The sequence below is a fragment of the Oryx dammah genome, unplaced genomic scaffold (genome assembly GCF_014754425.2).
Source record: "Oryx dammah isolate SB20612 unplaced genomic scaffold, SCBI_Odam_1.1 HiC_scaffold_2, whole genome shotgun sequence".
NCBI classification, from domain to species: domain Eukaryota; kingdom Metazoa; phylum Chordata; class Mammalia; order Artiodactyla; family Bovidae; genus Oryx; species Oryx dammah.
The window spans coordinates 160073267-160094670 of record NW_024070186.1 but is presented as its reverse complement, the minus strand read 5'-3'; the positions used below and the strand labels follow the sequence as shown (position 1 = coordinate 160094670).

Here is a 21404-nt window from a genome sequence, read left to right as displayed (position 1 = left end):
AAAAAAAAGTAAGTATCACTCTTATCTTATCCTTCAAAACAGCATCATTACCAAAGTGGTTCTCCACTCCTCCTCTGGAAGTCAATGTCATCTACGTATGACTTCTGCAAAAACTCAAGAGCCATCCTTCCCACGTAGAGGCAGAGAGATGCACTCCCCTGAAGGCTGAGAAAGGCCCCCGGTGATGTGTGTGATGTGTATATTTATGTGTGTTTGCATGTGCAGAAAGGCACTTTAGAAGGACCCAGCCCCAAGCCACAACCCCTGTTCGGTAGGGAGTGGGACATGAGGAAGGCCCCACGGATGCACCCACATTCACTCCACGTTATTTTACTGCTTGAATCTTTTGCAGTGAGAAGGCAGAAACTAAAACCAGGTTTTAACAGCAGAGATGCTCACGTAGGTCCCTTATCTGTACATTAATTCTCTGAGCATAAACGTAAATGCACTGAGACCAGTTTGGACCCAAAAAGGAAAGAATTCAGCTCCTCGGTGGAGGCAGTACGTTCCGTGGCCTCTGTGAGAAGCACCAGACTACAAGCCCTGGCTCTTCTTGGGGCCAAAGGTAAGAGTATCAGCAGCAGAGATGACCACTAGGCAGGTTAAGAGAAAGATCCTGATAAACAACAGGGCAGGTGCTTACGGGCCTGGAAACCCAGCAGCCCTGACCACAGTCTGGCTGCGGTTTCCTGGGCCCGGGGAGCAGGGCAGGGGGTGAGCGAGCGAGGCTGGGGTACCTTGCATGAGCACCTCCATGGCCGTCCGCAGCTTGGACAGCCGTCTCTCTTCCAGTTCACTGTCGGATTCATCATCCTCCTGGATGTCAATGTCAGAGTCATCGTTTCCTGGCAGGGATACAAGGAGGCAAAACAAAAGAGCAGCTCCATCATTCCCTCTAAAACAGCCCCTGTCCAGTGAGGCTCTTGTGAAGAGCCATCTGTGCTGCTCAGCTTTTCCTGGGATGCATCTGACTCTACAAGTCTCTTGGGAATTGCCTATAGCTCCTTAGGGAAGGGTTCATGCAGACAAGGATAGGCTAGTTTTTTTAAAAAACTGTTTTTTCAAAACAAGAAAAAAGTGGGTCAGTTATATCAGAAACACTATTCCAGCATGTAAAACTAAAACACTGACAGCCAGCTGTCAAGGGAGTTGGAAGTTCTTTGTTAGTTTGCAGGTTGGGGGGGAACCATTCTCTGTTCAGCAAAACAAGCCTGGAGGCAAGCCAGGAAGGGCCTGAGTGGCTGCCTGGGACAAACGACTGCCTGGTAACTGGCAATGAAAACTGGGGACCGTGATATTCTTAACTGGAGAAAATTCACTACAAAGATAAAGAGTGGTTCTCAACGAAACAGCCTTTTACATTAATCTCCTAAACACCCCTCTGGAGTCTTGTGCAGGTCGAACATTTCCTATAAACCTACAGGAGTTTCCACAGTGGGGAGGAAAAGACATCACTTGCCCAGCCAGACTTTTTTGTGCCCAGAGAGTGGCAGAGGTTTCAGAAGGATGGAACTGGAAGAATGCAGTTGCGGTTCTGATCACTGACTCTTAAGACATTTTGGAAGTAGAGTCACTGTTCATCTATGATAGTGCTTTGTTTATTAGGCCCAGCCGTAGACAGTGATGACACGGCAGCTGCATCTGGGTGGGCTCTGAGGAAACACTCTCTGCTTCCATCCACCCTGGAGGAAAGTGCTGTGCTCTACAGCACGGGGGCCAGAGCCAGCAGCTGTAGAAAGTGTCAGTAAGAGCATCCTGAGAGGACCTCAGCACAATCAATCCAAAAACCACCTCCTTATAAAAGCCATTACAGAGAATGGGATTAGATATTAATACAAATTAATGACCATAATGTGAAATCACTCCTCAGATTATTTCACTTTCTACTTCCTCCAGAAAAAATTTGACATTAAGTCTTCACCCCATACAATACAAAGCAAATGATACCATGGATTTTAACCCAACATTAAAACAAGCACCTCAGACTCAGTATGATTTGTTCTGACAACTCGAAGCAACAGACTGAGAGTCAAGCATATAAAGTTAACAGTGCTAACACAAAAATCACTGAAGTCGAGTTGTCAGCGACACATGAGTACAGCCAACAAGCGTGTTGGGAAGATTCACCAGGGAAAGAACAGACTTTGCTGCTGGGACAAGTAGACAGCCACGTGCAAAAGAATGAAGCTGGACCCCTACCTCATACCACACACAAAGGATTAACCTGAAATGGGTCAGAGATCTAAAAGTAAGAATTAAAATAAGACACCTAAGGAAAAAACACATGGGAAAATCCTGGTGACCTGGAATTCAGCAGTTTCTCAAACATGTCACTAAAAGCACAGCAATAAAAGAAAAAAAAAATTAATAAACTGAACTTGATTAAAACTCTGTAACAACAAAGGACAGCACCTAGAAAGTGAATGACAGAAAATATTCACAAATCACATAAGGGTCTACTATCTAGAACATATAACTCAATAATAAAAAGACAACCCAGGGACTTCCCTGGTGGTCCACTAGTTAAGACTCAGTGCTCCTAACATAAGAGGCCTGGGTTTAATCCCTGGTCAGGGAACTAGATCCCACATGCCACAATCAAGACCCAGTGCAGCCAAATAAATAAATAAACATTAAAAAAATATATATAACCCAATTAAAAAATACGCAAAGGCCTAGAATAGATCTCCCCAAAGAAGATATACAGACAGCCAAAAGCGGACAAAAAGATGCTCCATTTCATTAGCTATTTCAGAGGAACTCAAATCAAAACCCCAGTAATTAAACTATAGGCAGTTTTTTTTTTATAGGTTTCTTTTAGATAAGCACTGTCCAACAGAAATATGCCAGCCCCAGATGCAATTTAAAGTTTTCCAGTAAGTACATTAAAGCAAAAGGAACAGGTGAATTAATTTCAATAATGCTCTATTTAACTTAATATACCTAAAACGTCATTTCAATAAGTAACCAACACAAAAAAATGTTAATGAGTAATTTTACTTTCCTTTTATATCAAGTCTTCAAAATCTGGTATGTATTTGCTACAAACAGTGCATCTCAATTTGGCCTAGCCATGTTTCGAGCGCTCAAGAACACGAGCTCGTGGCCAGGAACAGCCAGGGCTTCAGGACAGGGAGCTCCCTCGGCGCCTCCTGCATCGCTGGGCGCTGGGGCGACACCTGACGGGGCAGGCGCCCGGGAAGTGTGCGCGCCACGTGTGAATATCTGCTCTCCACTCCATGACCGGGCTACTCAGTTGTGTTCAAGACATGCCTGGGTCACTTTTATAAAGTCAGAGGAGGCCTTCAGTCCTAATGCTACAGTGCTTGAATTCTACAGAGGATTCAGTTAGACACTTAACCACCAGGAACAAGGTTTAGGACGCTGGTGGGGAGATGAAGAGTCACCCTTGACTTTTATTACTGGGCATCTGAACAAAGTACTTAGTCTTCTTAATCTCTGGGGCCTATGGCACTTTTCCATCTCTAATTACTCAGCCTTTCTCTCCCTCAAACCCCTCACTCCAAACCCCAAAGCCAAACCTGAGGTGACTTCACTTCCTGCTTAACAGAGAAAACGGTCTCCAGTGGATGTGAGCCCTCAAGCACATGACCCACCTTCCAGCTCACTGAACTGCCTCAGCTTGAGCCCTGTGTGTTCATATGCTACCTGGCTCAGCGAAACTCACCCCTGACCCTAGGCCCCGGTTGCCAGCCTTTCTGGACTTTCCCTCTCTGGTAGCTCCCATCTTCCCAGCTCCTCTGATTTAATTTTTGTTTAAACAGAGTCTCCTCATGGTCTCCCCTGACTCCTCTTTACAACTGCAATTCTGTGACCCTGTTCCACTTCCCCGCAGTGGCATTTTTCACCTTCCACAGCTTGCTTGTTTGTCCCCAAGCATGTCGCCAGCCTGTCAATTCATTTAAGGCTAGGATCCCCATTTACTGTCCACTGAAACGTCCTCGGCACCCAGAACCTATACTCAATAACGCTTTGCTGGGTTAAATCAGCTACCCACAGAGGAGCCTGAACAAAATGATCTCTTCCAGATCTTGGATTTTGCTCATCCTCACCTCCGATTCAAGTCTATGTACTATTGGGTTGTTCTGTTCAGGAGGACTTTTTCACAGATAAAGAAAAGTTAGGAAGTCTTCCTTTCTATCTCTCCTCATTTATATCCCTGGTGGGCTTCCCTGGTGGCTCAGATGGTAAAGAATCCACCTCCAATGCAGGAGGCCTGGGTTCAATCCCTGGGTCAGGAAGATCCCCTGGAGAAGGGAATGACTACCCACTCCAGTATTCCTGCCTGGAGAATTCCATGGACGGAGGAGCCTGGAGGCCTACAGTCCATGGGGTTGCAAAGTGTTGGATACGACTGAGTGACTAACACTTTCACTTCCACTATGGGCAATGTTCTCACATGTGTAGAAAAGCAAAGACAGACAGGGAAGCTTAAGTAGCTCAGGATGAGCGGAACTGAGAATGGCGCTTCATAAGTTATTTTCCTGACTTCTTTGCTCACCGCAAGCTAATTAAGCATCACCCTTTATTAGGCTGGTTTAAACTGAAAATTACTTTACCAGAAACACTAAATCACACATACGCATGAGAATCTCTTTCATAAGATCCCAAACCTATGGATCACAAACTTAAGGTCTGAGTTCAGAAGAATAAAGCAGGCTCAGTGAGAAAGGTCTCGATGTGCTGGTCCAGGGCAGAGCGGGATGCAAGGGAACCAGGCTCTTACCTGTGCCGGGCCTCTCGGAGGGGGACACACTCCATGCAGGCTTATCACTGAGGGCCACGTCAGGCACTCCTGGCTGACCTGGAACCATAAAGGTGAGCTGCTGCTTTGGCTAGAGAGGCCCAGGGAATTTTCTAAGCTCACCCCATAGGATTCCCCAGCAGTCCCTACGCTTCTTCCAAACAGAGTTTCCTAAGATTCAGGAGAGAGAGGCAGAGAACAAGTACAACAGCAAAGAGATAACAGAAGGAAAAGACACAGAGAGAGAGCACGCATGCCTGTTGTCCCGGGGACACTTCCTGCGAGCACATGAGAGAAGCCATCGCAAGAAGAGAGAAATAAGCGAGAAGAGTGTCTCGGAGACGCAGCCACCAACCCCACATGATGACTGGCTGCTGCTACTGTGTCCAGGGCTGGCCTGACACCCTGGTGAAGTTTGTGGATGAAGTGGCCTGACCAGCCTCGGGGACAACTCCTTCCCAGAATCTAGGTCTTACATGTAGGTCGCCTCCATTTCTCCGTAGGTGAGAGCCTAGACAAAGGACTCTGGCCTTTGGGGGGACATGTGCTGGGGGTGTGGTGGGGGCTACCTTCAAGCAGATGCACTTGTACCTCATCACAATGCTTGCTGCCCCTCAGTTTGCCCTAAAATAAGGAACCCTACAGACTGCTGAAGACAAGATTTCTTCCACAGTTATATATAACTCCAACTGATAACTATCATTTAAATATGGGAATATAAGGTTTTAGTTGGCATGAAAACCAACTGTGCTTTAAATGGTATGTAATTTTTAACACACTCTCTTAAGCTCCTGAATTAAAATGGTACCGATAAAAGTTGTGAGGAAATCACCTTTTGAAAAAATAAAATGCGCCTGTTAAGTTTTCCGAGGCTGAAAACACTAGTCCAGAAAAAGCACATCTGTTTAAACGTGTGGACTTACTTCCGCTCTTGAGCAGACGTTTTCCTTCCTCCTTGAGCTTGTTCTGCATCAGACGGAGAGTGTTCTCAGTTTCCTGTGGAGCAGGAGAAACAAGAGCCAGGAGAAAGGACCCTTTTGGACTGTTTTATTCTTCTTTACCATGTAAGTACTGCTAGACTTGTGATGCAAAAGCAGAAAAGACTGAGCTACAGGAAGGGGAGGAAAACTGACTGCAGAGGAAACCGGATACCCCTTCTCCGTCATCACCCCCGGAGCCGGATGGAAGTGGGGGGCTCCCAGCAAGGACACATTTGGCCAAGACGAGCCTGACCGGCCTCCAAACCCACGCTCCTTCCATCACACCCAACTGCCTCTAAAGAAAAGTGATGACACAACGAAATGTCTGCCACCTGTGCTGGTGTGGGACGTGGACACAGAAACAGACGCATCAACTCTGGGCCTTTTGCTAATAAAATAAAGCAGGAATTTTACCATTTTCCTCCCCTGCACAAGTCTAGCCCTGAGAGGTGCTAAATGGTGGAAGTGATCAAATAGGAAAAGAAAGAAAGAAAGACTCATCTTAATTCCTAGGATATTTTTTTAAAAAGCCAATACTTGAGATAGGTTATAAAATGGGACCCTGCTTATTCTCAAGAGAAAATAGGAGAGGAAATCAGCTTTAAAAAAGGTGCTGTTGTTCTAAACATTACAAAGGAAGCAGTGTCCCTCGATGAGATATTCCCAGGGACAAGGTACCAGAAGCCCAGGAGCAGGTGTGAGCTGGCAGGTGCTACTGAAAAGACGGTGGGCAGGGAGAGGCCCCTCAGAAGTTCCGCCAGCTGCCCACTCGCATCCCGAGGCGTGTTCTTCTTTATGTTCTCCGAGCCCGGGGTGGCCCAGAAACAGTACAAAATGGTCAGCTTATTTTCACTGTCTCTTTACTGCTCTTTCCCAGACGCTCAGTGTTTAAGATTTCCAGAACCCCAGGGGCTTTTCACTGCCCTCAAAATGTGCCTGTCCTGGGTCCCCCACTCCTGCCTCTGCCGGAAGCAAGAGTGGTAACAGGTTCCCTGTCCAGATAAACATGATAAGCCACTCACAGCCAGCTCTCTTGGACAACTAAGTACCGTCACCTAATTCAAATGTCCAGGTTCTTAAGAAGGCAAGGATGACCTTTATACCAAAAGCTGTCAAGGACAGCAGGGGAAAGGGAGGTTGCAGGCCAGTTTCACTGTGAACACAGATTTCAAATGATGATTCCTGAGTTAAGGAGAAATATTCTTAGGGGATAAGGACAATTCAAAATGACAGCGATCCAACTTCCTTAGTTCTGATTCCATATTTATCAACTGATGCTGGGACCTGAAATACTCTTTCATAAATGACTTTACACACTGGGATGAGAGGAACCTGTAAAACAACTGGTCAGGTTCAAGGTCATACCTATTTCCCATAATACTCAATAAACTACAATTCTTTATAAAGCAGTTTCTGAAAAGCCAGTCTTGGATGATTTGATTAACCAGGGCTTGAAAATCTTCCAGTGAATTAACCAAGCAAGTTTTTAGATCTTTCCTCAGGATATGTTACATAATTTGTGGGACTCAGTGCAAAATAAAATGCAATTTAGAATTATTAAGAATTTCAAGACAACACAGCATTAAAGCCAGCCCAGGAATTTCTAAGCCTGCAGTTATAACCAACTGCCCAGATCACGTGGTGGCCCTGTCTGTAGCCCTGACTGACCAAACCTGCCATCAAAAACCTGACAACTTTTGAGTCCAGCCTATACAACCAGGAAAACAGTAGAACCACATGAGCCTGATCAGGGAGAAAAAAACACTCATCCAATATTTTTTTTCATGATGCTCTTTATAAATCGGCAAGTCAACAAGTACAAAGCAACACACTGGAACCGAACCAACGGTCTGGGCAGAAGGGACTTGGCCCTCACCTCAAACCTCTCCTGCTCCATCCTGTGATGGTCCTCCAGCTGCTGCTCCAGATAAGCCAGATTCCGAAACTTCTCGAGATAAATTTCATACTGCTTCTGCAATTCCTCCTCAATCTTCTCATATTCATCCATAAACGCTGGCCTAAAACAACAAAATGAAAAAAAAAAAACACCGGAAAGATTAACCAATACACAAACATACAGTAGTCTGAAATTGGTATTCAGAGCTCCAGATTCCATCCTGGCTTTCTCTGGAAAGCCTTTAACTAGGGGAGGTTCGTCATTCTTGTAACAAAAGCCAATTTCTCCTTTTCTCTTCCCTCCCCACAAAAGGAAGATACATTTAATCAAAAATTAAGATGGGCTCTTTGTAAAAGCCAGAAAAAAATCCTGAAAATACTAAGAATAAAATTAAAATGATGCCTAATTTCATCACCAGGTGTTACCACTTAATATTTGACATTCATCCTTCCAGACTTTTTGGTGCATAGGTATGTACAGAAATGCATTTCTCTTTAACAAACATTAAGTATATTATCTTAAATGAAACTCTGGGGTCTTTTTTTCTCACTCGGTATGGCACAGATTTCAATACAGAGTTAAAAAATAATCACAAACTGTATACATCTCTAAAAATCAATTAATTAAATGTATGCATTATCTTGTGCGTGCATGCTAAATTACTTCAGGCGTGTCTGACTCGTTGCAACCCCACAGACTGTAGCTCGCCAGGCTCCTCTGTCCATGGGATTCTCCAGCCAAGAATACTGTAGTGGTTTGCCATTCCCTCCGCCAGGGGATCTTCCTGACCCAGGGATCGAACCCCTGTCTCTTAGTCTCCTGCACTGATAGGAGGGCTCTTTACCACTAGCGCCACCTAAGAAGCCCCATGCATTAACTTAGCTGGGCATATTACTCTGCTGTCTGCATGTTCCAAAATTTAATCAATCCCCTAAAAAAAGAAACAAAGGTTGCTACAAATTAAAGCTAAGTGTTAATTAAACCAAAATATAAAAACTTAAAAACAGTGACTTCCCGGTTACTAAGACTCCCTGCTCCCAATGCAGGAGGCCTGCGTTCTATCCCTGGTCGGGGAACTAGATCCCACAAGCCACAACTCAAGATCCCACATGCTGCAACTAACACCCGGTGCACCCAAATAAATAATAAAAATAATTTTTTAAAAACTTAAAAAAAATGTTTAAACTGGTTTGCTGAATTTTCTATTTTCTACTGTTGATCTTAAAGAGAAACCTCTCTTCTTTTAAAACTATAAACAGATAAACTAGAAAAATAATTCAAAATCTCTTGGAGTAGAGGAAAACAGAAAATTTTCTATTTAAAAGATCTGAGGCTTAACAAAATTGAATTTAAACTTGAAAGGCAGAACTTTTTAATGAGACAAATCTATCCAGTGACCCTGATTCCAGAGGCAGAAGGGGCCGAGTGTGCCCCTGGGGAGGAAGAAGCCTGATGCTCTCTGGGCTACTGCCTGCTGTCCCCAGGTGCTGCCTTCCCGCAAGTCTCAGGACAGCAGCCAGAGTGCAGACCAGGTACCAGTGTCCCAAACAAGCAAGGCATGTTTAGAGTGGACGCAGCAGCTGGACAGAGGAGGAAGGAGAGAGAAAAATAATGGAAGAATGAAAAGGGACGAAGAGCAACAGGGCAGAGCAAGGAAAAGCAGATACAGAGCTGCGGGGGCGGGGGAGGGAGGGAGGGAGTAGGGGAGATGGAAGCGGGGAGGGAGGCAGAGAAAAAGAAAGAGGTGGGAGGAAGAGAGAGTGAACCCCAAGAAAATGTGAGGCACACACTGTAAAGGGAAGAAGATGAATTACCAGTGAGGAATTACAAAGCTCTAAAACCAGCTCCAACCAAGAAGCAAGAGTGTTTCTGTTCCCACCTAATTTATGGCAGGACAAAGGTCTGGGGGGGCCAGGCCTTGTATAACAACTTCCACCATCTGGATTTACTTACTTTGCCTTGCATTCCAAGAAGCCAGAAGGCTACAAGTGGGGGTTCAAGAATAAAGCAGTTTTCCAGACATACCGAAAGCAGCCAACAGACGGAGCCCAACAGTGTGCTTGTTGGAACAAGAGACACACGTACATTCTGCAGCAGAGGCGTCCCATGGCCTGAAAGGCTAACGCCACTGACCGCACACTCCCTCAGTCTGCTCTAACTTCCAGGGACAGCCCTCCACTCATGCCCCGGTGTTCACACCTACCTGACACTCTGCAGAGTCTGCAGTCGCTTCCGATTTCTTTCCAGCTCTAATTTCCTCTTTTCGATTTTGGCTTCTAAGTTAGCTTCGTCAGAGGCCACGTTATTGAGCAGGTCTTTTGTCTTCTGAACCTGTGCCTATATTTAACAGGAAATGAAGGAGACAAGGTCCAGTAACGACCTCAACCTGACTCTGAAAGAGAAGGGCTTCTCAACTCCTCAGGCCCAGCAAGACCTCGGGAAACAGAAACAAAGGGAAGCTAAAAGATCAAACCCTCCCCCGAGCCATCGCTCACTTAACCCACTATTTCCAGGAGGAACATCACAGAGGCCCAGAAAAAAAAGTATCCATTTTTCTTCCATGAGAAGGCGTTTCTGCCCAGGGAAATGAACGCAGGTGGAAAGAATCCTGCATAGGAAAGTATCCTATGCAGAGCCTGAGACCTGTTGGCTCACTTGTTGAGATGGTTATACCTCACCTGCAGGTGACGGTCTGCCTTCATCTACCTGGTTCAGGCTTCGCCCAAGCTACAAAGAACTGACTTACAGAACAGATGCACAAACAAGCTTTATCTTAGCTTCACTTCCCTGGAGTTTGCTCAAATTCACATCCATTGAGTCAATGATGCCATCCAACCATATCATCCTCTGCCACCCCCTTCCTGTTTTGCCTTCCATCTTTCCCAGCATCAGGGTCTTTTCGAATTAGGTGACTCTTCCCATCAGGTGGCCAAAGTACTAGAGCTTCAGCTTCAGCATCACTACTTCCAATTTAGGGTTGATTTCCTTTAGAATTGACTGGTTTGATCTCCTTGGAATTTATACATGTGTAGTCTGTTTACCTGCAGGCCTCTGAAATGCTATCTGGTCCACAGAGAAATTGCCTAAGGAGACTAGACACATTCCATGACTCTCAAGAGTCGGCACACACTTGGAAGCAGTCACTTTCATTGATAATTTATGGCTTAATTTTTTTGTCTAAGTTCACTAACCATTTCCAAGGTACCTTCATGAAGACTAAATCTCATACCTAACCACCAACTTGTTGAAGGTACTCACAAAGCCCAAGCAGGGATCTGAGTTTACTCTCAGAGGAAGACAAGGTGGGTCTCCGTTTTGAACAAACTACTCAAGCTAATGGCAACACTTCTCTGAATCAGTCAGATTAAAACCTAGTGAATCATCTATCTGATCTCAAAAGTAAAGTTTTGTAAAAGGTTCTGGGACGTCCCTGGTGGTCCAGTGGCTAAGACTCTTTGCTTCCAATGCAGGGGGCCCAGGTTCGATTCCTGGTCAGGGGACTAGATCCCACATGCTGCAACTAAGACCCAGGTCAGCCAAATAAATAAATAAATATATATATTTTAAAAAGGCTCTTATTTAAAATAAATGGCCTATATTTTAAAATCCCTTTTAAGTGTCCAGGTTGTTTCATTTTTTTGAATTATCAAATATCATGGATATTTTCCAACAATGAAAAGACACCTTAAGAGATTTTCACCAAGAAATGAACTGTGCCCTCATTCAGCGGCCTCAGTAGGCCACCCTCATTGTTAATACACTTAGTAGAAAAGGCACATTTATGTCATGCTAAGTTGATTCAGCCAGAACACTGACAAGCACATGAGTATTATCATTAAAATTTTGTTTAAAATTAACAATTACAAACTTACAAAGAGCTGAAGTATAATAAAAAGCATTTTTCCCTGATCTAAATGAGAGTGAGCCGCTGACTTGATGCTCCATCACTTCTAAATACTTTAATGTATATTTCCTGCAAATAAGGACTTCCTCCTATACATCCAGACAGAAGACAAACCCTGACGCACAACCTCATCCAACCCACAACCCACTGTGAAGGCCTCAACAGCAGACAGGAGTGACCCTGGGCATTCATTCAGTTACCAGGCCTACCTGGTCGCCTTTGGTCTGGACAGCTCCTCAGCCTCTCCTGGATGTTCAGGGCCCTTCCACTGCTGAAGAGTAGGGCCAGGGAACTTCAGAATGCCCCTCAGCCTGCCTTCATCTAATCAGCTTCAGAGGATGCACCCTTAGCGGAACAGCGCAGACTATCACTGGCCCCTGCCTTTCAACAGGCACACATTATTCTGACCTGCTCCATCATGGAAGATGTTCTCCCTGATCGCTGGATTAAGGGAATGTCTGTCAAGCTTCTCATATATCACTCTCTTCTTCTTTGTAATTAATGAGTATCTTGTAGGGAGCTACTTTGAAACCATGTGAAAAATCTGCTTTTCATCAGTTTGCAATGTATTCATTTATCTTTTGTATCTGTGAGCATTCATTCAACCGTCTATAATCCATTACTGTATTTATTTTGACACTTAAACTGTTTCTGATGTGGCTGGGGGAAGCTCATTCAGGCTGGCTTGTGTATCCCTTTCACATTTCACAAGAAGACCTTGTATTTTCTTCTCCCAGCTCTGGAATCGGTCATTTCTCCCAAGAGCCCTGCGTCCCTTTAGTGGAAAATGGCATTTAGAAACCAAGATCTGGGGGCTAGGTGTGCTTGGAGCTAAGAAACATATGAATCCATGTGTGGGTATGCATGTGTACATACCTAAATATGTCATACATAAGGTATATGTACATAAGATTTATTCCCATATCTATCTATATTGAAATGCATTTAACCATCAATCAACACCTATTTCAGGGTTCGCTCTAATTTTTTCCCTTTCCATATCTGTAACCCTGTCTCCAATGGTGAGAACCTTGGGTTCCACATCTTTAATATATTCCCTCATTTGGTCAAGTTGCCGATATGGAACCGTCTCCCGTCTCGGCTGCCCTGCACCTCTCCCCCTGCTGAGGCTCTGCCTCTCTGTGCTGGGCTGACCAGGGAGTATCACTGTTATATGACAAGAGGACTATAAAAACCTATCCATCTTGGAGTTCTGTACAACTCTCAGCAAATTTTGTTTTATAACTACTCCTAATTTACATAATGCCCCTCATCTCTGTATACTGAATAAAATGAACCTCTAATAATGACTGAATACCTACTATGTACCAGAGTCTCTATGACAGACTGTCATAATGAATGCCCATGAGGACTGCCATTCCTCTTGTTTTATGGATAAGGAAAGTAAGGCACAGAAAGGTTAAGAAACCGGCCTAATGTCACGCGGTGGGGGGGTTCAAGCCCTAGTAGTCTGAGTTTCTGTCTCTATCTGCCTTCCAAATGAATGATTCAGATGCAATGAGCTTATAACAACTAACCATGGATGATCAGTACAGGATGATGATCATTCTATTTATTCAGTGTTTAGAATTAAGATAACCTAGAAATAATCTAGACACCCAACAGTGAGGAAGGGGTTAAATAAGTTGTGAAGAGTCCATAAAAAAGTATTTACTGAAAAATTTGAGAATTATTAAATTAATAAAACTGACAAAATTTTGGTAACACGAAAACAATAACAAGGGGAAGATAACAGTAAGTCACCTAGCTATTCCAGAACGTGCTCTAAATTTTTCACTTCCCCACTAACACATTCTATCTTTGTTACGAGGCCCAGCTTGCTCTGTCCTGTAAAACCAGGAACTCACTATTTTCCAGTTCTAGGCACAAAAACTTTAAATAAAAGTAATCTTACCAAAATATCTTTTATTGCAATTCTCATCACTTTTTCAGTCTCATTTATTTCTAGAGGTCTGGCAACTGCTTCTGTTCTCAGTTCCTATAGGAAACAATGAAACGAAAAAAAATTTTTTTTTAGAAGAGGAATTCTCAAAACCAATTCCCAGCTCTAGATATGGCTTATGGACTAGTTCTCAAAGTTTCATTATGACATGGGTCTCCTATGCAGAAACACTCCTGCCATCACCTCCTCCAAGTATCGTCTATGACTCTCTGCCAATCTGGCCTCTCTCCAGAGTTCAAGGCCCCACTCACTCTTCAGCTATGGGCCCCAGGACCCCAACACCATGGGAAGCAGAACTCACTACTCAAGAATCTTTTCTCTCCAAATCTGCTTCTTTATCTCCATTCCATTCAGAGACCCCAAACCATATGAAACTGAACTTCCTGTCTGAGTCCTCTGCCAGCCTGTACTATCTTCCCTATGCTCACGGCCCTCTAAGTTGCTTATCACTGACAACTGTACCCACTGAGAAGAGTCTACTCGGCCCTGCCCCAGCACTGACCACTAACCGTCAAGGGGGGCATCTGTGCCTATCATGTCAGTACTGGACAGTTCTGAAAGCTGGAGTTTTAATGTGCATGCAGTTATGGGGTTCCAGAAGCAGCTCCTCAAACCCTGTCCTGTACTTCTTTTAATGCACCTTGTCTCCCTGCCGGGGAGTACCACTGAGCACAGAGATGCGACCTCCTCAAGGAGAGGCTGGAGCTGACCCTCGGTGAACGTCTGCTGAGGGTACTGGATGGGAGCCTCTGCAGATCACAACTACACAGAATTCAACAAGTCCACACCCAGGGCCTCATGGCTCCCACGGCAACAGCTCAGCCTCTGACTGCTTCGCCAATTCACTACAGGTTGGAGTGGAAAGAGCCCCTTGGAATTCTGATGAAGCCTCATAATGAAGCCAGGAAACTCTGCTGGCGAACAACGAGTGACCAGCTCTCGTCTCTGGGTCTGCAAGAACACGATCAGACACACAGTCACTGCACTATCAACAGAAAACATGGGACGGCTGGCACTGCCTCGCTGCTTATCTAAACCAGCTGTCAGACACCACTGGCAGGTTTGTACTGCAAACCACATGGCACCAGGTGGCAATGCATCCAGAGCCGGGATGGTGAGCTGGCACCAAGTCCCCGCATCCAGTCTGCCTCTAGGGCAGAAAGGGACAATACCATCACACTGAGACAGCAATGCCAGGACACGGGCAAGGCAGTGAGAGAGCAGCCACAGATGACACACCTGACGGGAATGCAGTCAACTAAACACATTTAATTCAGAAATATTAGCTGTGAGCCTACAGGCTGCACATGCCATAAATCCCCACAGGTAAGAACCAACCAACACTCCCATTTCTTCTTCAGTCAGTAGCTGGGTCCCAAACTCTGCTGCACCCTGGGATCACCTGCAGAGCTTTAAAAATCTGGCTCTCACTTGCAGACATTTCAATCCACTGGTCCAGGGGACGACCTGGATGCCGGGTGATTTAAAAGCTCTATAGCAGCTTCAAGGGCGTTTTAGGAACCCACTCTTCAACAGCTCCTTAAACACAGAGGACAGAGCATCCACCTTGACTGACAGGGGCTAAAATAAGGACTGCAAATAAATTTCAACTGTAACATCAACTTCAACTGACTGCCTAGATTAGTGACTGGTTCCCAAACTGATAAGTGTTAGAATCACCCAGGAGACTTAAAACTCATGATGCTCAAGTCACATTCCATACCAGTGACATCAGCATGGAAGCCAGTTATCAGCAGTTTGTAAAGATCCCCAGGTGATTCCACTGGGCGGCAACAGGATTCGGGAGCCACAGGCTGGGGGGACCATTTTGTTGGGAAGCATGCCGAGGCTGAAGGCACCGGGGGGAAAGCACCGTGATCAATAAAGTCTGCCACAGGAACAAGAGGGAGAGCTGAGGCAACATGGCACACGTGTGCCATTCCTGAACCAGGTGCCAAAGGCATCAGAAACACAGCCAAGCCCACCAGGAGGAGGAACTGCAGCTGATGGACTGTACTTTCCCGCACAGTATCTCATTTTATCAGGCATTGTTTAATAAAACCAAGAGAACAGGAAAAAACTTAATTGGTAAAGAAACCCTGGAAGTCTGCTCAGCTAAGGAGGTGATTAGGGAGGTAACGGAGGTATCTGAACACCACTCACCCTCAGCTCCACCTCCTTGCCCAGCAAGTCATACAGAGACGCTCCTTTGGAAGTGATTTCAGAAGCAAGCTGCCTTGCTGCTTTTAAATCTGCAATCTAGAAGGAAGATATCAAAAACAGAAACTTCACTAACAGGTTTTCGGCATGCAGAAAGAACCAATCTGTTCCTATCATTCCCTCCTCCAGTCAGAATACTGATCTAACTACAGAACGTGTTCCCCAAGAGACATATTTACACCCTATAGAAGAGAGCTCCCAAGACACCAGTTTAGGAGACACTGATCTAAATACAAATTAGATCAATTCCAGGCCCCCTGGGTCTCTCTGAAAACCCCAATGTCAAGTCAAATGTACTCTGCAAGCAGGAGGTGTGTGGGGGCGTGATGCTGGCACACCTCCTACAATGAGGGTCTCTGGCAGCGGCGGGGTGAGCAGAGGAGGGGCACCCTGAGGACACAGCCCCATGCAGCCCTGAGGCCCTGTGTTCACCCTCCCGCCCCACGCTCAGGGTGCACTCCACGGGCTGCTGAGAGCCTCAGAGGAGCTCACTGGCACAAAGCACTCACAGCAGAGCCGCTGCCACAAGGCTCTGCCGTGAGGATGGTGAGGACAACTGAGCGCTCAGCCCGGGGAAAGTTTCTCTCTTAGGGAACGCATGCCACAGCCTCCTCCATGAATGTGCTACATTTCCAAAGAGCCAAGTATTTCCCAGTGCTGCTCTCTCCCGCTCTCCCCCAGTCAACGAACTCCCACTGCCTTTCAAGCCACCTGCAACAATGCTCCTTCTTCACTCACAGCGGGCAACTTGTCCATTTCCTGAGTCCTCAGGACTCTGCTTCCACCAGCAGCAAGCTTCCGGCTTCCCCTGTGGGAGTCTTCTCACCACCCCCCTCCACTTCTCAGCATGAGAATCAGCAGAGTTCAGCCCCCAACCTCTTCCCCTCACACTCCCCACAAGCTCCTGGCTTGGATGCTGAGATCACAGCTACGAGCTGAGGCTCCATGTCTCCACTAGGATACCTCAGAGGTGCTGCAAAAGCAACGTCCCAAACCAAACCCCTCATCTTTCCTGCCAGACCTGCTCCTTCCGAACCCTCCTCTGTTTCAGCGGATGGCAACCCCGTCCTGGCGGGAACTCATACCCACACTTTAGAGCTGTGGCATCTAACACATGCCCACCAGTCACGTGCCAGTTCCAATGCTAAACCATTGAAAATTAAGTAAAACTTAAACTCAGTTCCTGAGTTTATTGGTGATACGTGCCTACTGGCTACTGTGCTGCGTAGCACAGACCACATCCACCAGCACAGGAAGGGCGACTTGACAGAGCCGTTTCAGACCTTTCTTATAGCGTACACTTTCGCTCAACCTTTTGCCTCCTGGGGCAAGCTGCCCCCAACACCAGTGCCCCCAACACCAGCCTCTGAACAGAGTTGCAGTCAAGGACCCAGGCCCTCTGGCCAGTCATGTTCTTATTAAGAAGATCTGCACCCTAGGTCTCTTTATCCAAGGCCTTGGGCCCGGGTCCTCTTCAGTGCCTCTGCCAAGGCCTCCTGACTTGGGAAGGCGGGGCAAACACCTGATGACCCTCTCTCCCCATTCAGTCCCCACCATGTTCCCATTCTGAGCCTCCCACACCTTGGTGTGTGTGTGGGGGGGGGGCCGTTAAAACTGCCAGAGCAGTTCTATGAAACAGGGAGTCGACACTCCCTCTGGCTCTAGCCCCTTGCTTACACCACAGCAGCTAGTGATTAAAGATGCAGCTTTCACGTTTCGCTTGTTGCTTTAACCGAGTCTTCCGACACCTCGCAGCTCCCACTCTCCCCAAGCTCAGCTGAGCGCTCACTGGCCGCTCAGAGTCACAGGCACCATCACCTCGGGCTTTCTCATAGGTCTCTGCTCCCACCTTTGCCTCCCCACTCAGTCTGACTCAATCCAGCAACCACAGTGATCCTTTTAATATGAGGCTTCAAATGATGGACTTCTCTGCTCAAAACTCGACTGATTTCCACCTCAAAGTCTTGGTAGTGGTTTTCCAGGGACCCCAGGGCCTGTGGCCGCCTCCCCTCCCAGCTCTCATCACACGGCCCTCCTTGCATTTCCTCACACACCCAGAGCACACCCTCCACTGAACAGCTTGCTCATTCCCTCCTTCAGATCTTCGCTGAGACATCACGAAGTCCCTGAGGCTGTCCTATCTCCCCATTTAAGGCCCTCCTCCAGCACCTCAGCCCCTCCCTCTCCACCATCCATCACCCATTCAGCCCATCTGACGCGCCGCTCCTTCTGCTGCTCCCCCAACGGAGCTGGAGGAATAGAGGAGCCTGTGCTTGCTCACGCCCGTACCCCCAGCACTTCAACAGTGCCTGGCAGACAGCAGGCTTTCAATAAATAGCTGAATTTATTGTCCCTTGTGCTTTGATCCAAATGCTGACAAGCACAAAACTGGGTCTTCCCTGGTGGTTCAGGGGTTAAGAGAATCTGCCTTGCAATGCAAGCAACACGGGTTTGATCCCTGGTCGGCGAACTAAGATCCCACAGGCTGTGGAGCAACTAACCCCACACCCTGCAGCTACTGAGCCCATGAGCTCTGGAGCCCAAGTGCCACAACTAGAGAGTCCATGCACCACAATCAAAGATCCTGCTCGCCACAGCGATGATCCCCTGTGCCACAACTGAGACCCAACAGGGCCAAACAACTTAAGTTTTTAAAAAATTAAAAAGCAATGCTGACTAATGAGTACAAAACTGACAAATGGCCCTCAGTCAGGGAGTAAGGAAAGAAGTGCTCCTGTATTGCTATATTCCACTTCCGAGTCTGAGAAATAAACATTCCGTCTCTCACTACAAGCCCTGCACTGTCCTCACCTTTGAGCCAAGATCAAACTTGAACTTGCTGACGTCTTCCTCTGCTAGTTGAGAGCCCTCCATGCCTTTGGTCTTCATAGCGTTGTAAAGGACAGAGGTGATCTTCAGTAGTTCTTTCACTGCATACCCGTCTGCCTGATAAAGCTTCTTGGTATTGAGTTTTATATGTGCCTTGGTGGCCTATTTTCAGACAAAAAAAAAACATTGAAGATCTTTTCCATGTAAAATTAAACCAAACCCCATGCAGGTCAATTGAAAATGTCTCTGCCAACAATTGGTGTATAACCAAAGCATATTAAGAGTCAAACTTTCAAGTCACTCATATTGTGAATGGGTACATAGACTGCTACAATCCTGATGGAAAGCAATTTGGTAAATGACAAGATTATAAATGCACGTATCTTTTGACTAAGAAATTCCAATCCTGAGAACTTACGATAGGAATACATGTTGTCACAAACCAAACTATGTGTACAGGTTATCTGTTACAGAACTGTTTCTAAGTACAAAAGTTACCAACAACCTAAATGCCAACCTGTATAAATTATACAACTTATGGTATAAACAGGCAAGCAACACTACTCAGGTGTAAGAGAGAATGAAGAAATTCTATCTTTATTTGAAAAGTTCTCCAAAATGTACTACTAAAGACAAGATTCTAAACAGAAGTGTAGAGTATGCCACCACTGGTGTACAAGGAAGGAAAAAGAAGATATATCCTATTTGCTTAAATATGCCTAAAGAAACTGAGAGATATTAAAAACAGTGATTAATGGGAATGGAATTGGGCTGATGGCAGACAGAATAGAAAGTCATTTTACTGTATATTGTTTCATGATTTAAAAAACATTTTTTGAGCCATAAAATATATTGACTGTTCAAAATAAGTAAATAAAATTCTTTTTAAAATCTGCATGCTGTTTTAATTACATTAGAAAAATATTATCTGGCAGCAGTTCTTCACCTGTCTGCTCTCCCTCTGAGAGTGTATCCTTGCTTAAATCAACTATCACTTTACTTTCTTAACCTCTCAAAAAGAAAAATATCTGTATAAAATTTTGGTCCAGTTTTTTCTCCTTTAGATCTACCATTCAAACTTACATAATTTTATTAAGTAAAAGCAGCAGCATATAGTATCTGACATGAGAAATAAATACTTCACATCACTAAATTAATAGAGCTTAACTGAATCGGTGTGTTCTTTATTATTTCTCAGAAACAGTAACTCATCTTTCCTAGGTTATTTTCCTTTACTTTTATGTATCTAAGTAACTATGTAACATGTGTCTCTTTTCCCATATCCAGTAATACAAATGTTATGTAAGTGTAACTTATAACATCAATAACTAGATTTATCATTAGTCTTCATGTTCAATTCCTCTTATCATATGGTATTTCCGTAATAACTTCATATATTTCAGTCAACCTTATGCTTTCCAACAAAGATTATAAAAAATTAAGACGTTAATTTAAAAACATTATTAAAATTCCAGACTAAATAATACTGGGCCCATCATTGGGAGTGACGTTGTCACAAGAGGCCCTTGGACAGCTTCTGCTTCAATCTCAAAACAGCTTCCTTTGGGCAAAGCAACAACCTGCGAACCTTCTCTTACAGAAAAGCTACCCTGGAAAAGTTATTTGTAGGTGTCACTGACAGTATGGAAGTCATTTATGTCAGTCGGCCAAACAGCCGCTTTTACATTTGAGAAATCACAGGCCGCTGCTCCCAGGATTTTACACGTTTGTCAGAGCGTGCCCAGCCTCTTCTGCCACCCGTCTCTGGCAGACGCAGTCCACCTGCAGGGCACACATCTAGGTCTAGCGGTCCTGAAATGTGTCCTGTCAATAACAGAGCCTGACTGTAGGACGAATGGCCTTGGGGCTTTCGCAGTGCCGATCGCCTTTCTGGTCAACGGTGACATGGCTAATCCTTTTCTCTCACTGCCCCTCTGAGACGACTACCCTGTATACTGCCACCACTGGTGTCTTATGGGACTCTAAAATTCTTAACCAATCATGAGTTAAAAACAAAAAACTCAGAAAACTTTGTTGGTAAAATGACTCCACAGATAGTGCTTGCCATCACCAGATGAGAAGTTAAGAAGCAGCCTTTCTGTAGAGAGTAAAAATAATTGTATACAGAGTAGAGAGCTATCCAATTATGTGATAACCTTTGTGTAGTAAAAATTGCTTAAAATTTTTAAAATGGCTCCACAGAAATCTGGTAATGGAGAGTGTTACGAAAGCTGAAGGTAGCTCTAATTAGGCTCCATCTCCTTCTGATGTATTTAATTTTACAACTCCATCAAAAAACTGAACTAACCATGAACTGGGCAATTGCCTTAATGAAGAAAACTCGGTCTTGTTCAGTCTCAACATCAGAAGGGATGTCATTCTGAGGTTCATACCTATCAGAGAGACAAAGACAGAGAGAAAGACACAAGTTAATTAAGCTGAAAGTTCTCAAAACAGAAAGTAAACTGGGAGGACAGAGGATCTGTAACAGGAAGCTCTCTGAGTCCCCAGCTAAGGCAGTAAGAGTAAGACAGACCTCAAAAGCAACACAAAATACCGAACAACCAAGAGAACAAATCCTCACCAAAAAATAGGTTTCAGCTCAGTCGCTCAGTCACGTCACACTCTTTGCAAACCCATGGACTGCAGCATGCCAAGCCTCCCTGTCCATCACCAACTCTCGGAACTTACTCAAACTCATGCCCATTGGGTCAGTGATGCCATCCAACCATGTTATCCTCTGTCGTCCCCTTCTCCTCTGCCTTTAATCTTTCCCAGCATCAGGGTCTTTTCAAATTTCAAAAACCAAATCTGGGGCTTACAAAATTAAATCTATATCAGACAGC

General features: G+C 45.2%; 1 protein-coding gene across 8 annotated transcripts in view; it reads right to left on the bottom strand.

Annotated features, from left to right (window-relative positions):
- Positions 1–21404, bottom strand: part of CLUAP1 (clusterin associated protein 1) — a 29520-nt gene that overhangs the window by 4202 nt on the left and 3914 nt on the right. For 4 of the 8 annotated variants that reach the window (XM_040255537.1, XM_040255515.1, XM_040255557.1 and 1 more), the window contains exons 3-11: positions 20867–20951; positions 18541–18720; positions 15673–15768; positions 13462–13545; positions 9846–9979; positions 7622–7763; positions 5689–5761; positions 4748–4825; positions 738–845 (exon numbers count right to left, since the gene is read on the bottom strand). In XM_040255537.1, the coding sequence (XP_040111471.1) occupies positions 738–845; positions 4748–4825; positions 5689–5761; positions 7622–7763; positions 9846–9979; positions 13462–13545; positions 15673–15768; positions 18541–18720; positions 20867–20951 (980 nt within the window). The remainder of the gene's footprint in view (positions 1–737; positions 846–4747; positions 4826–5688; positions 5762–7621; positions 7764–9845; positions 9980–13461; positions 13546–15672; positions 15769–18540; positions 18721–20866; positions 20952–21404) is intronic. The other 4 variants (XM_040255546.1, XM_040255578.1, XM_040255567.1 and 1 more) reach the window with 2 other exon arrangements.